The sequence below is a fragment of the Falco rusticolus genome, chromosome 13 (assembly GCF_015220075.1).
Source record: "Falco rusticolus isolate bFalRus1 chromosome 13, bFalRus1.pri, whole genome shotgun sequence".
Taxonomy (NCBI): domain Eukaryota; kingdom Metazoa; phylum Chordata; class Aves; order Falconiformes; family Falconidae; genus Falco; species Falco rusticolus.
This window is the reverse complement of record NC_051199.1, coordinates 620485-635414: the sequence shown is the minus strand read 5'-3', so window position 1 is coordinate 635414 and position 14930 is coordinate 620485. Positions and strand designations below refer to the sequence as shown.

General features: G+C 58.5%; 1 protein-coding gene across 1 annotated transcript; it reads left to right on the top strand.

Annotated features, from left to right (window-relative positions):
• Positions 1 to 523: 523 nt before the first annotated feature.
• Positions 524 to 14382, top strand: EVI5L (ecotropic viral integration site 5 like). The gene is made up of 18 exons (XM_037407228.1): positions 524 to 660; positions 4850 to 5050; positions 5942 to 6131; positions 6283 to 6507; positions 6996 to 7070; positions 7336 to 7461; positions 7941 to 8084; positions 8225 to 8314; positions 8809 to 8906; positions 9007 to 9067; positions 9873 to 9926; positions 11076 to 11108; positions 11895 to 12035; positions 12218 to 12346; positions 12880 to 13020; positions 13327 to 13479; positions 13800 to 13946; positions 14293 to 14382. The coding sequence occupies exons 2-18, from the start codon at positions 4902 to 4904 to the stop codon at positions 14380 to 14382; spliced, it is 2046 nt and encodes a 681-aa protein (XP_037263125.1). The 5' UTR covers positions 524 to 660; positions 4850 to 4901.
• The last annotated feature ends 548 nt before the right edge of the window (positions 14383 to 14930 follow it).

Sequence of the window (14930 nt, the reverse complement as noted above, 5' to 3'; positions counted from 1 at the left end):
CCTAGGAAGGCGGGAACAGCCACCTGTGCTGGAGGGGTGCGTGCTCCTATAGTCTGCCTCACCTTCTCCTGCGCCAGCGATTGGTAGGTACTCCTGTCAATCAAATCCAACCTTTTCGCTGAAGAGGCGGGGCTTGTTGTCCTCTCCTGTCAGCCAGATGCCACTCCAAGCGAGATGGGGCAGCCGATTGGTCTCTCTACCTATCCATCATCACCACCTGCGCCTGCCATTCGCCTCTCGGCAAGGCGGTGCCCACCCCCCCTCAGGGGGAAAGGCATCTCCTTGAATCTGATTGGAACGACGGCTTGTCCATCAACCACTGGCGAGCCAGCCCATTGGCTCACCGCGCACCAGGCGCGGTTTGTAGCCGGGTTCCCCTCGGCGGCTCATTCCCGGGCGGGCCGCGACGATTGGCGGTATCGCCGCGGGGGGGCGGGCGGAGGCGCGGAGGCGGCGCGTTGATTGGCTGCGGGGCGGGGCCACCTGTCAGTCCGTGTCAGTCAGGGCGGCGGCGGCGGCGGCGGCGGGTCCCCCCATGGCAGCGGCGGGGCCCGCGGCGGCCGCGGCTCCCGCTCGGCTCCCAGCGGCGGTAGCGGCGGGGGGGCGCCGCGGGCCCCCCCCTCGGAGGCAGCCGGCGGTCGCCATGGCAGCGCCTCGCAGGTAGGAGGGGCGGGGAGGGACGACCCGCCCCCTCGGAGGGGGGGGGGGGGGCTCCTTCCCTCAGGGATGGGGGGTGCCCCCCCAAGGGGGGGGCTGTGAGGGGTAATCACCCCCCTAAGGCTGGGGCGGGGGGGATTGGAGGTAACCCCCCTCCCCAGGGGGCAGGTATATTTGAGGGTGACCCCCTGGGGGGGATACTGGGGGTGAAGCGCACCTCGAGTCTGGGGAGGGGGGGTGCCTATAGGGGTGATGCTGGGGGGGAGGGGGGGATTTGGGGTAAATATTCCCCCCCAGCTATAAGGGAAGTATATTGGTGTTGCCACCCAGCCCCCCCCAGCTGGGGGAGAACTGGGGGGACCCCCCGTATGGGGAGGGCATTGAGATAATCCCCCCCTGGTTATGGGGGTGGCTGGGGGTAACCCCCACCCAGGACTATAGGGTAACTGTGGGGGTGCTCCCCCCCAGACTAAGGGGGTGAATGGGGTTGCCCCCCACTTATGGGGGGTAATTGTAGGTTTACACCCCCCTGGATAAAACCACAAGAGTGCCCCCCACCATGAAGGGGGGGGGGGGGCATTGGGGGTGCCCCCCAAACGCCATGGGGAGGCATTAAGGATGCCTCCCCCCATAGAGGGGGTCACTGCGGGGGGTCACCCCCTGTTCCCATCTTTTATTGGGGCCCCCCAGCACTGCAGCTTGGGGGGGGGGGGGGTGTTGTGCAGAGGGTATTGTCCCTTAGTTTGCCTTAAAACAATGAGGGTTTGGTTGAAAAAAAAAGGGGGGGGGGCAGCTGCAGCAGGCAGCTGGGCCCCCCCTATCACAGCCATCATCCCCCAGATGTCATTTGTTAGAGGGGGGGGCTTTAATCACACTCCCCCACCCACCCAGCGCACACCCACCCTCTCCACCACCATCCCTGTGCCCCCCATCCGTGGGGAGGGGGTTTGGGGGTGGTCCCTGGGAACCCACCAAAACACCCCCCACCCCCCCCACCCCCCTCTGCAGCCGCCCAGAAGATGGAGCAGCCGTGGCGGCAGCCCCTGGAGCAGCGGCTTTGTGCCATCCCCGACACGCCTCTCCTTTTGGGTTCAAACCCAGGGATTTCAGCTCCGCCGGGATGACTCGGGTTTCCCATCAAATGACAGGTTTTTCCCCCAAATTCCTCCTCCTTTCTTAATTTCCCCTACCCCCCACCCCCTTTTCTGCTGGTTTGCCATCCGTCAGAGCTGCCGGCGTCGTTTAATACCTGCTGCCGCCAGCAGCCTGGATGGAGGGAAAAAAAAAACCCACCCTATTTTGGTGAAAAATCCCCCAAACCACCAAACCTTCCCATTTTCTGGGCTTCTTTCACCCAAGTTGGGACTGCAAAACCCACAAAAATCACCACCCGAGTGGCATTTTGGGTTGGTTTTCCCCCCAAAACCACATTTGGAAATACATTTTGGTGGCTGGTACTGAGCGGGGGGGGCGGGGCGGGGAGGAGTTTCCTCGCTCCGTTTTGGTGCTAAATTCAGTTCAGTTTTTGGTGGCTTTTGATCAGTTTTAAATCTGGTGGTATTTTGGGGGGATTTTAGCTGAATATTTGCACCTGTTTCATTCCCGCCAGTGGCAAAACCTGTGCTGTTTAAACCCATTTTTATCCATTTTCCTCCTCTTTCCGCCAACTGCGGATTTTAATGAACCTTGAGAACGTCCTGCTGAAATATTTGTTGGTTTATTCGTTCTTTTTTTCCCTTGTCTGGCTCGTTTTTGATGTTAGTAAGCGGGGTTTAGGGCACATTGGTGGATTTTTGATGGTTTGTGTTTGCTGGAAAGTCACTACCCGGCACCTCCACAAAATTGCTGCTGAAATGGGGGGTGAATCCCTGCTTCGATGAAGTTTTGAGAGGCGGTTAAAAACAGCTCGGAGACGCCGCAAAAATGGTGCAAAACGGCACCGAGAGACACCGAGGAAACGGCGTAGAAAATACTGTGAAAACGGGGTGGAAAAGGTGCAAAATGACACTGACAGACGCTGCAAAAATGGGCGGAAAAGGCATAAAACGGCACTGAAAAGGCATAGGAAGGGGCAGAAAAGGCGCAAACGGTATGAAGCTCCCCAGAAAAGCTGCAAAAATGGGTCAAAAAAGCAACAAATCAGCAGATTTTAAGCGCGAGGGGGGAAATTTTCACCTTTTCCTCCCAAAAATGCTCTGGCTCGAGGTTGGTGCCTTGACATCTTGCTGAAATTGGGCTTTTTTTACAGCGCTTTGGCCCAACAATGGTATTTTGGGGGAAAAATGAGTAATGTGACGGCGACGCGTAGGGACTTTGGGGACACGCGGGGACCTCGAGGACTCCGCAGCACCCCGTCGCACCGGGAAAGTTATTTTTTTATTAACTCACCATCACAAACGGGCTGAAATCAGGATCATCCAAGCCCTTTCCTGGGCCAGTTTCCTCAAAACAGAGCCGGGGCGCCGTGGTGGCATTTCCAGGACCATTTCCACCATTTCCCCCCCCAATTTTCTCAGCGCCTTTGACTACACCCAGGACTTTTTTTTTTCTTTTTTCCTCCAAATTCAAACAACTTCAGCAAATTTTGTTACCCGTCACCTCAGAATGAGCTCTCAGCGTGGTGGGAACCCTTGAGGATGACGGTCACCAGCTCCTCCCCCCTCCACGCTGGAAAACTAACAGGATTTCACCCCCCCCCAAAAAAAAAAAAAAAAAAAAGAAAAATTCCAACCTGCCTTTGCATCTCTTTTTTCCCCGTTTCCACCTGTTTTTTTCTGGTTCTCATAAACCATTTGCCCGCTTCATTTTGGGGTTGAAATCATACGTTTCGGCCATCCCATGCTCATCCACGGGCGGTTGTTGCTTTTATCCCCGCCCTGCACTGGTGTGGAAATGAACATTTTCCTAAAACGCCATTTCAGGACGTTTTTGCAGCCCATTGAACCCTGGCAGGTTGTGCTGCGGCTGCTGTTTGATCAGTAACGTAGAATTTTGCATCGGTGGCACTCACTATTTTCTTTTTTTTTTTTTCCTTAAAACAGTATTTTGGGTGATATCGGGCAGCAAGGTCTTGCAGGGAAATATTAATTATAGAAAATAAATTAATGGCTGGCCTGGAGACAAAGGCACTGCTGGGAAAGCCCTGTCCCGTGATGAGCAGCATGGGCTGAATTAAATATAATCAAGGCGCTTTTAAAATTTTTTTCCCTCCACTTTATAAAATTTCCTGCTTAACAAGCAAATCCACGTGATCCCATTAATGATTGACCCGATTCTCCCTGCTTGCCCCGAAGCCACCCTGTTAAATTTTGCTGTTTCTGGAAAACTAACCAAAGAATGTGGGATTTTCCCCATTGGCGGCATGGCTGTGCTTGCCCAACGCCCCTTCATTGCTCTGCTTTCCTCGGAGCTCGTTTTGCTGTACCGGTTAATTTTTCCACTGGAAAAAGGGATCAGAACATGGCTTTATGGTTAAAACCTCCCCGATTTATAGTTTGATCTGCGCAGAGGGCAAATTAAGCCCAAATCAGGTAAATCACACATTGATGGTGTATCCTTCAGGTGCTGCGGCTTTTTTATTTCTTTTCTCCGCTTTCTTCACCTTTAACCACAGCAGTGGCTGAGGGCTCATTTTGCCAGTCTCCAGCAGCATTTTTTTCACCAAAAGGAGAGTTTTTCAGCCCAAAAAAGGCCAGAGCATCCTTGAGGGATCCCAGTCCTTGTCCATCCTCCAGCAAATCTCTGGAGACGCCGCTTGAACCCTTCTTTTTGCAGCACTCTTCAACCCACCATTTTCCACCCCATTTCTGCCAGTCCCTGCAATCCCAAACCGAGACTCATTCCTCCCCAGGGAGGCATTTTTCCATAAAACCCCACCAAAATGGGCAAACTGGGTGCTGTCAACCCCTACAGCAAATCCACAGCAGGGCCGGCTTTCCGTAAATGCTCTCTTCCCGCATTGACCCGTTCCTTCCCAAAATGAGGGTTCACTGGGCTTAATCCCAGTTTTTAGGCTAATTTAGTTCGACTGATTTTGGGCAAACACAGGATGATGCGCTTAGACCTGGCTTGATGTGAAACCTGGGCTTAAATGGTCGGGGTTTTTTTTTTTTTTTTTTAGGGAATTAAGTGACTGTCTTGGTGCAAATGGAGCGATGCTCGCATCCGCTCACGCCGGCGCTCGCTTTTCCAGGTGAGACCCCCGAAATCCCCGCGGGCTCGGCCCACCGCCGGCCCCCGCCGCCATGGCATCGCCGGCTGTCAGCCCCGACTCGTCCTCCCACGAAGCCCTCTCCTCCGTCAACTCAGCCCCGGCATGTTCGCCCACCTCCGACTCGGAAAACCTCAGCCCCGACGAACTGGAGCTGCTGGCGAAACTGGAGGAGCAAAACCGGTGAGTTCCAGGTGTTACGCACCCCATTCGCTCTCTTTATCATCCTTTTTTTATCCAAATATTTCCCTTAAAATCAGAGGCTGGACATCAACGAGCCACTTCCCCAAGCATTGCTCCAACCGGGGCAAAAACCCACCATTTTTTTTAATTTTCACCTTTATTTTCACCTATTTTCATGCAGTTTCTTATGTTCAAATTTCTATTTTGCTCTGAAAACAGCCGGCTTTGCTCGTTCAGGCAGGCAAAGGGGAATCTTGCAAGGAAATGGTTGTTGGGAAATAATAAATCCTAAAGAATAAACCCACCCGCTTGGGTGGTGGGTTTTAAACCCGCTCTGGATGGGAAACGAACCCTGAGGTTCACTTGGCCGCGATGCTGGGCAAAAAGCTCCATCCCCAGCCTTCAAACCGGTGTTCAAATCAAGCCCTGAAGCGAAAATTTCCTTCCAAAGGTGTTTTGAAGCAAATTTGCGCTGAGAAAAAAGCCCATCGTGAATCCGTTGTTTAAGCAAATTGATTAAAGAAACCGTCCCCAGGCAGCTGTCAACATTTGGCTGGGACAAACAGCCCAGCCGGGTGCTATTTTGGGGTCGTTTTGGGGAATATCGCCTTTTTTGGTGTGGTTTTGGAGGACTTTCCCCTCCTTTGGGGCATTTTGGGTGAATCTCTCTTCCTTCGGGGCGGTTTGGAGGGAATCTCTCCTTCTTAGGGATGTTTTGGAGGAAGATCTCCTCGTTCGGGGTGGTTTCTGGGGAACTGCTCCTCTTGGAGCAGGATTTTGTAGAATCGCTTCTCCTTTGGGGCTGTTTGAGGGAAGTATCTCCTTTTCTGGGATGGTTTTGGGGGGCTGTCTTGTCTTTTTTTTGGGGGGCGCTACCTGTGTCTCTCGCAGGCTACTGGAGGCCGACTCCAAGTCAATGCGCTCCATGAATGGCTCACGACGGAACAGCGGCTCGTCCTTGGTCTCCAGCTCCTCGGCCTCCTCCAACCTCAGCCACCTCGAGGAGGACACCTGGATCCTCTGGGGCCGCATCGTCAACGAGTGGGACGAGTGGCGCAAGAAGAAGGAGAAGCTGCTGAAGGTGAGGGCGCTGCTTTAGTTTGAATGGTATTTTAAACCCTCCGGCAAAAACCTGCACTGGCCTTCCAGGGTGGTGCCTCCCCCATCCATGAGGAGCTTCCCCAGCTTCTTGAAAGCCATTTTCTCAGGTTTTTGCCCCGTTTTTCCCACAGGAGCTCATCCGCAAAGGGATCCCTCACCATTTCCGTGCCATCGTCTGGCAGCTGCTCTGCAGCGCCACCGACATGCCCGTCAAAAACCAATACTCAGAGCTACTCAAGATGTCCTCTCCCTGCGAGAAGCTCATCCGACGGGATATCGCCCGCACCTATCCCGAACACGAGTTCTTCAAGGGCCAGGACAGTCTGGGCCAGGAGGTGCTCTTCAACGTCATGAAGGTAACGTCTTTCCTCAAGCGGCACAGGGTCTTGGTCACAGCCAGGATATCGCTTTGGGTTTTGAAGCTGGTTTTGCTGGATTATAATTTTGGAGGGGTTTGCTTTCCACCACAAACTCCTGGAACCGCTTTTCGCAGCGTGACAGCCCTTGCTTCACAAAGGGACCTCGGGTTTTTTTTCCTGCGGCGTTTCCTCTGTACTACTCCATCCATCCCAAAACTCAGTTTTCATTTTGACACGTACATCACAACGTTTGAGTTGTCATCTGAATGAAGAAACGGGTAATTGAGGCTTTTGGGGGGGGTCCAAATTCAAGTTTGCAGCCACATCGTGTTCACAGGTGGTGTTGTCAACCGAAAAAAAACCCTCTTTTCCGTGGTCAAGGCTTCCCTCCCACCGCTGGCCTCCCCCAGCCAGCGGGAATTCTGACCTGGTCCAATCCCCCTGCTCACACATAGGTTTATTTTGAAGTTTTTTCCTTCTTCCAGGCCTATTCACTGGTGGACCGGGAGGTTGGATACTGCCAAGGTAGCGCCTTCATCGTGGGACTGCTGCTTATGCAGGTTTGTGACAAACCCTGAGCGAGGAGGAGCTGCTGGCCTGGTTGGGAAACGGGAGACCTTTTCTTGATCCTAAGGAACAAAATGGTCTTGTTCCCACCATCCCACGTTCTCCTGATGGGTTTAAATCCCCCATTAGTATCCTCCTTCACCCAGGGATGGCTCCTGGCACATCCCATCCCATCCCATCACCTGCTGGGAAGAGGCTCTGCATCCAGAACTGCCAGCAGAGGTTTAAGGGGAAATTCATGTCCCTTTGGGTCTCCAGATGCCCGAGGAAGAGGCCTTCTGTGTGTTCGTGAGGCTGATGCAGGAATACCGCTTACGGGAGCTCTTCAAACCCAGCATGGCCGAGCTGGGGCTCTGCATCTACCAGTTTGAGTACATGCTGCAGGTAGGCACCACCCCACGTCCCCCAGAATGCTCATGGTGCTGGGAACCAGCGGGTAGAACCAGGGGACAAGGACAGGGAGAGGTTGGAGTGAGGTGGCAGCTTCAGGAGAAATGCATTCCTCCGATGGAGCTCATGTCCAGCAACACAGATCCTGGGGACATCTGTGAGGTGCTCTGAGGACCATCCGTGATTCCTCAAGGGAGACATCAGTGAGACCCCCAAGGACATGCACAGGACACCTTGGGGACATCCATGAGACCTCAGGGCACCTCCGTGAGATGCCCCAGGGGCCATCCATGAGGTGCCCTGAGGGACATCCATGAGATCCTAGGGACCATCCACAGAGGACCTTCCGTGAGCCCCCTCAGAGACCTCCACAAGACCTCGTGAACGTGTTCAAACCTCAGCAGCCATGAATAGCTCCTAAAACCATCCACCATTTCCCGTTCCTCTTCATTTCTTCCATTTCTTATGTCCAGGAGCAGTTGCCGGAGCTGAACATCCACTTCCGCTCACAGAGCTTCCTCACCTCCATGTATGCCTCCTCCTGGTTCCTCACCCTCTTCCTCACCACCTTCCCTCTTCCTGTGGCCACGCGCGTCTTCGACATCTTCATGTACGAGGTAACGGGGCTGCGCCAACATCATCAATCACCAAGGGACGACACCCACATTTTCCATCTTGATGTGGAAACATTCCTGGGGAGAAAAACCCCGGGTGGGAAAGACAATGGCATGGGATCAAGTGTGGACCCTTCCTGCAGGGGCTGGAGATTGTCTTCCGTGTGGGAATGGCGCTGCTGCAGTTCAACCAGGCTGAGCTTGTCCAGCTTGACATGGAGGGCATGTCCCAGGTACGGGCCAGTGGCTTTAGGGGTGGATTTGTTCAACGGGACATATTTTGGGGTGGATTTGTCCAACAGGAGATGTTTCAGAGTGGATGTGTCAACAAGAGATGTTTCGGGGTGGATTTGTCCAACAGGACGTGTTTCGGGATAGATTTGTCCAACGGGACGTGTTTTGGGGTGGATTTGTCCAACACAATATCTTTTTGCATGGATTTCTCCAAGAGGATGAGTTTTGGGATGGATTTATCCAGTGGGACGTGTTTCGGGGCGGATTCGTCCAACGGGACGTGTTTCAGGGCAAATTTAACCCGAACCAGGATGTGTTTTGGGCCCGTTTTACGCAACAGGACGTATTTTGTGGTGGATTTCTGCAACGAGCTGTATTTTAGCTTTACGGGATGAGCCGTATTTTGGGGTGGGTTTATGCAACGAGGGTGTGGGTTTGGGCAGATTTATCCTATTTTTGGGGTGATTTTCATAGCTGATTTCTGCACCCACAGTACTTCCAGAAGGTGATCCCACACCAGTTCGACAGTTGCCCCGACAAGCTGATCCTCAGGGCCTTCCAGGTCAAGTACAACCCCAAGAAGATGAAGAGGTGAGATGGGGAGAGGGGTTCCTCTGCCAGGTGTGGGGCATAGGGCCAGGGGATCTGGTCCCCATCCTCATGTCCCAGCCTGTCCCCATGTCCTGAGCAGGCTGGAGAAGGAGTACGCTGCCATCAAGAACAAGGAGATGGAGGAGCAGATCGAGATCAAGGTGAGAAAGATCAAGTGTTGGCATCCTGGGGCTCCTTGAGCTACTCTCATGGGGACTTGGCCCATCCCCAGGGCCAGCTGAACCCCACTGGCGTAGCATAGCCCATCCTTGGGGCCATCTAAGCCACCTGGGGCCACTTTGGCCCATCCCAGGGGCACTTGACCCTTTCCCAGTGCCGTTTGAGCCATGCTGGGATGGCTCAGCCCATCCCCAGCACTGTTGAATCCGTCCCAGGGCCACTTTGACTCATCCCTGGGGTCACTTGGAGCCGTGCCAGCACCGTGTAGCCCATCCCTGGGGCTACCTGAGCCATCTCAGGGTGGCTTAGCCTCTCCCTGGAGCCACCTGACCCATCCCTGGGGTCATTTGACCATCCTGGGACAACTTTACCCATCCCCGGGGCATCTAAACCACCCTGGGATCACTTGGACCCATGGCTGGGAATGTTCAGCCCATCTCTGGAGCCATCTGAGCCATCTCCAGGGCCATCTAAACCATCCTGGGGCCACCGTCACCCATCCCAGGGCTTTTGAAGCTGTCCCCAAGGCCACTTAGCCTGTCCCCAAAGCCACGTTAGCCATCCCAGGGCCACTTTGTCCCATTTTCAGGGTTGTTTGAGTCATTCCAGGGCCATTTGACCCGTCCCTGAGGCCACAGGAACCATCCAGGGACAGCTTAGCCCATCCCTGGGGCCACTTCACCCCTGTGTCCCCTGTCCCCAGACTGTGCCCAGGCTTAGAGACCCCCCCCAAGGATGTCCACACCCCCCTCCGGTGCTAATTTCTCCCCATTTTTCCCCTCTCAGCGCCTCCGCACTGAGAACCGCCTGCTGAAACAGCGCATCGAAACCCTGGAGAAGGTGAGCACCACGGCTGGCACCCCAAAACTCCCCCGGGGGGCACCCAGACCCCCCCTGGGGGGCACCCAGACCCGCCTAGGGATACCTAGCCCCCCCCCGGGGGGCACCCAGCCCCCCCCTGGGGATACCCAGCCCCCCCCGGGGGGCACCCAGCCCTGCCTGGGGATACCCAGACGCCCCCCAGGGGGCACCCAAACTCCCCCCCGGGGATATCCAGACCCCCCCCGGGGGGCACCCAGACCCCCTGCGGATACCCAGACCCCCCTGGGGGGCATGCAGACCCCCCTGGGGATACCCAGACCTGCCTGTGGGGCACCCAGCCCCCCCCGGGGATACCCAGGCCTCCCCAGGGGGCACGCAGACCCCCCTGGGGATACCCAGACCCCCACCTGGGGATACCCAGCAGCCCCCTGGGGGGCACCCAGACCTGCCTGGGGGGCACCCAGACCTGCCTGGGGGACACCCAGCCCCCCCCAGGGACACCCAGGTCCCCCCGGGGGACACCCAGGCCCCCCGGGGGGCACCCAGACCCACCTAGGGATACCGAGACCCCCCCCTGGGGGGCACCTAGACCTGCCTGGGGGGCACCCAGTTCCCCTGGGAATACCCAGACTCCCCCTGGGGGGCACCCAGAACCTATTGGGGATACCCAGACCCCGCCTGGGGGGCACTCAGACCCCCCTGAAGCACCCAGAAAATCCCTTGGAACATCCCAAACTCCCCCCGAGGCACCCATGCCACCACCCCCCCCAAAAAAAAATCCCAGCACCCATGGGTGCAATCCCACAAGGTCCAGCACCCTTTTATGGGCCGCCCCTCCAAAATCTCCCCTCCCAGCACCATTTTGGTGCAAAAATGGGATATTTTAAGTCCATCAAGCAGCTACTTCAGCATTTTTTCACACAAAGTCTCCCTCTGGGAGGTGGGTAACATTCTGTTTTAAGGCAAAATACCACCATCACCCTGTTTTCCCCCGGAGACTGGGAAAAAAGCTAAAATCCTTGGAAAACACCCCAAAACGGGGACCGATGATGCGCGGGAAGGTTGCCGGGTGCCTCCGCCTCGCGGCTTCTCTCGCTGCCTCCGTCTCCTTCGTTTATCTTGTTACGTCTCTCCCTCTTTCTCTCTCTTCTCCGCCGGCGGCCGCAGGAGAGCGCGGCTCTCGCCGACAGGCTCATCCAGGTAGTGTCAAAAATAGCTATTTTTCTCTTTTCTGCTGCGTTTTAACCCTTTTCTTCCCCCTTTTGCTTCCCGGCCTCCCTGCGTCTGCCTCGTTTGGGGAAAATCTGCCCTTTTTCCTGCTTTTCTGGAGGCTCCCGCGCACCTTCCCCGCCTTGGGGGGTGGGGGGAAGGAAGGTTTGGGGGTGGTTGGTGAAAATGGGGGGGGTTGGCCCGTTTTGGGGCTCGGTGGTAAGTGGGGGGGGGTGGCGCGGTGGCATTGGGGGGGCGGGGTTTGGGCAAGATGGGGTAAAAGCTGCTGTTTTGATGAGTTTGCCCAAAATAGATGGATTTTGAGTGGAAGGTCATGGGTCGTGGTATGAGAGGGGACAGAATGGCCCCAGAGGTCCCCACGGGGCTGGTGTCACCTCCTTGTCCTCGGTGTCAGCTGCAGTGGGGCTGGTGTCGCCCCCCTTGTCCCCAGTGTCACCAGCCACTGGGCCAGCATCACTCAGGTGTCATCCACTGAGGGGGGGAAAGGGGGGGTTGGTGTCACCCCCTCATCCCTGTCGTCACCTCACCGTGGGGCTGGTGTCACCCTCCATGGCTGGCGTCACCCCCTTGTCCCCAGTGTCCTTCCCTTCATCCCCACCCCTCACCCACTGCGGGACTGGTGTCCCCCTCCTCATCCCCAGCATCCCCCATGTCCCCATCCTCCCCCCTCTTTGTCCCCACCACCGCCACCCTCTCCTCGTGACACGCTGCTGCAGGGGAGAACCAGGGGTTGTGACACATCCCCGCTGTCCCCAGGGCCAGGTGACACGGGCGCAGGAGGCGGAGGAGAACTACATCATCAAGCGGGAGCTGGCGGTGGTGAAGCAACGCTGCACCTCGGCCACTGAGAACCTGCAGCGCGCCCAAACCACCATCCGACAGCTGCAGGACCAGCAGGTCGGTGTCCCCAGATGTCCCCAGATGTCCCCATCATCCCACACACATCCCCCCCCCCCTTCCATTCACGCCCCGCTACAGCCCAGATTCAGGGGTGGGGGGTGGGGTGCCACCCCTGTGGGCCAGCCCAGGGGACACACAGGTGTTGTGCCCCGTGGGTGACACGGTGGGGACGGTGGCAGGGGAACCCACGCTTCAGCGAGGAGTTTGTCACCCACCTGGAGACGGAGCTGGAGCAGTCGCGGCTGCGGGAGAGCGAGACCCTCGGTGCCCTCAAGGAGATGCAGGATAAAGTCCTCGACATGGAGAAGGTGACGGGGACGGCTCGTGGGTGTCACACTGGTGGCCTTGCGGGTGGTCCCACAAGTGGCCCTGGGGAGGGGGAGAGTCACACAAATGGTCTTGGGGACAGGGACAGTCACGTGGGTGGCCGTGGGGTGGGGAGTGTCACATGAGTGGCCTTGAGGACAGGGAGTGTCACACGGCAGGTCCTGGACCTGGCATCCCCTGTCCCTGGGGGTCCCCAGTGCCACACCAGGTGTCCCCAGGGGTTCCCCTGTGCCCAGGGATCCACATCTGTTCCCAGTATCCTCCATCATCTCCCCCAGTGCCCCATGAGTGTCCCCACCTCCACCTGGCACAGGGGGACGACCCCCCAGTGCCACCACCCTGGGATGTCCCTGCCGATGACGAGTGCCACCACCCTGAGGTGTCCCCGATGACATCCAGTGTCGCTGCCCCACGTTGTCCCTGCCCCAGGGTGTCCCCACCAATATCTGATGCCCCCACCCCGGGGTGCTCCGACCCCGGGGTGTCCCCACCAATGTCCCCTGTGTCCCCGCAGAGGAACAGCCTGCTGCCAGACGAGGACAACGTGGTGCGGCTGCAGGAGGAGCTGCAGGCGCTGGCGCTGCGCGAGGCGGAGGCCGTCAAGTCGCTGACAGAGCTGCAGCAGCAGGTGAAGGACCTCAGTGACAGCTGGCAGGTAAGGAGCCGCACGCCTGGGTCCCCTCTGACACCCACCTGTGTCCCCCCGATGTCTGGGCCCCCCCCAGACACATGGGTCCCCTCCCAGCCGCCTGGGTCCCTCATGCCGATGCCTAGGTCACCTCCCGACCACATTGGTCCCTTGTCCTGACATCTGGGTCCCCTCCTGGCCACCTGGGTCCCTTGTCCTGATGCCTGGGTCCCCTGCCATCTGACTGGGTCCCTCACCCTGCCACCTGGGTGCCCATGGGAGACACGCGGGCCCCCCGCCTGCCCGGTGGGTGCCTGATGGGTGCGTGTGCAGGCGGGCCGGGCAGGCGGGCGCTGGAAGGAGTCCCCGCGGCGGAACAACGCCAACGCGCTGCAAGAGGCCGTGGTGGCGGCGCGGCTGCGGGAGGCCCAGGCCCAGGCCGAGCTGCGGGCGCTGCGGCAGCGGGTGCTGCAGCTGGAGACACAGGTCAGAGCACGGGCCACATCCTGGCCCGGGGGCTTGGGGGGTGAAACTGGGGGTGCTGGGGCCAGGGGGACCTGAACTGGGGGGTCCTGGGTGCTGAGCTGGGGGTGCTGGGGCTGGAGGGTCCTGGGTGCTGAACCGGGGGTGCTGGGCTGGCCCCGATGTCCCCCTCCCCAGGGCCAGATCCAGCGCACGGTGCTGGGCCGCGCGGAGCAGATGTATGTGGGGCTGCAGGAGCCATCTGGGGGGGGATGGGGGGACGGGGGGACAGGGGGACAAGGACTGGGGCCGGGGTGGTGACAGCCCTGTGTCCCCCCCCCCAGGGCCAGATCCAGCGCACGGTGCTGGGCCGCGCGGAGCAGACGTGCGCGGGGCTGCGGGAGCAGCTGCGGCTGGCGGCGGCGCAGAGCAAGGGGCTGCAGGCGCAGCTCAGCGAGAGCCACCGCAAACACGCCGAGGCCCAGTGCAAGGTGGGACAGGGAGGGGACACGGCGGGGACACCCACGGCACCACCCGGGGCACCCACAGCCCTCCCGGGGGGTCCCCGTGTCCCCTCCCATGGGGTCCCCGTGTCCCCTCCAGTGGGGACCTTATCTCACCTCCCATGGGGTCCCCATGTCCCCTTCAATTAGGACCTTATGTTCCCTCCTGTGTCCCCTCCCATGGCGGCCCCGTGTCCCCTCCCGTAGGGTCCCCATGTCCCCTCCCATGATGTCCCCATGTCCCCTCCAGTGGAGACCTTATGTCCCCTCCCATGGGGTCCCAGTGTCCCCCTCAATTGGGACCTTATGTCCCCTCCTGTGTCCCCTCCCGTAGGGTCCCCATGTCCCCTCACATGAGATCTTTGTCCCCTCCCGTGGGGTCCCAGTGTCCCCTCCCGTGGGGTCCCAGTGTCCCCTCCCATGATGTCCCCGTGTCCCCTCCTGTGGTGTCCCCATGTCCCCTCCAGTGGGGACCTTATGTCCCCTCCCGTGGGGTCCCAGTGTCCCCTCCTGTGGGGTCCCTCTGTCCCCTCCCATAGTGTCCCCATATCCCCATCCCATGGGGTCTCAGGGTCCCCTCTGTGGGGTCCCAGTGTCCCCTCCCGTGGGGTCCCAGTGTCCCCTCCTGTGGGGTCCCTCTGTCCCCTCCCATAGTGTCCCCATATCCCCATCCCGTGGGGTCTCAGGGTCCCCTCTGTGGGGTCCCAGTGTCCCCTCCCGTGGTGTCCCGATATCCCCTTCAACTGGGACCTTATGTCCCTTCCTGTGTCCCCTCCCATTGTGTCCCCATCTCCCCTCCCATGATGTCCCCATGACCCCTCCTATGGGGTCCCAATGTCCCCTCCCACGTTGTCCCCACGTCCCCTCCCCCAGAGTCCCCCCCAGGGTCCCTTCCACTGCCCTTCCCTTGGCCCTGGGGACAAAGGTGGGGCTGGAACCTCCCCTGGGGGGGGGAGCTGGCTGACCGGGGGG

Bases quoted from the DNA above. Each gene is read 5' to 3' on its own strand.
- EVI5L (XM_037407228.1), top strand. From the start codon at position 4,902: ATGGCATCGCCGGCTGTCAGCCCCGACTCGTCCTCCCACGAAGCCCTC. The intron at 9,927-11,075 runs GTGAGCACCACG...CGGCGGCCGCAG, and splicing joins GCATCGAAACCCTGGAGAAG to GAGAGCGCGGCTCTCGCCGA. The intron at 12,347-12,879 runs GTGACGGGGACG...GTGTCCCCGCAG, and splicing joins AAGTCCTCGACATGGAGAAG to AGGAACAGCCTGCTGCCAGA.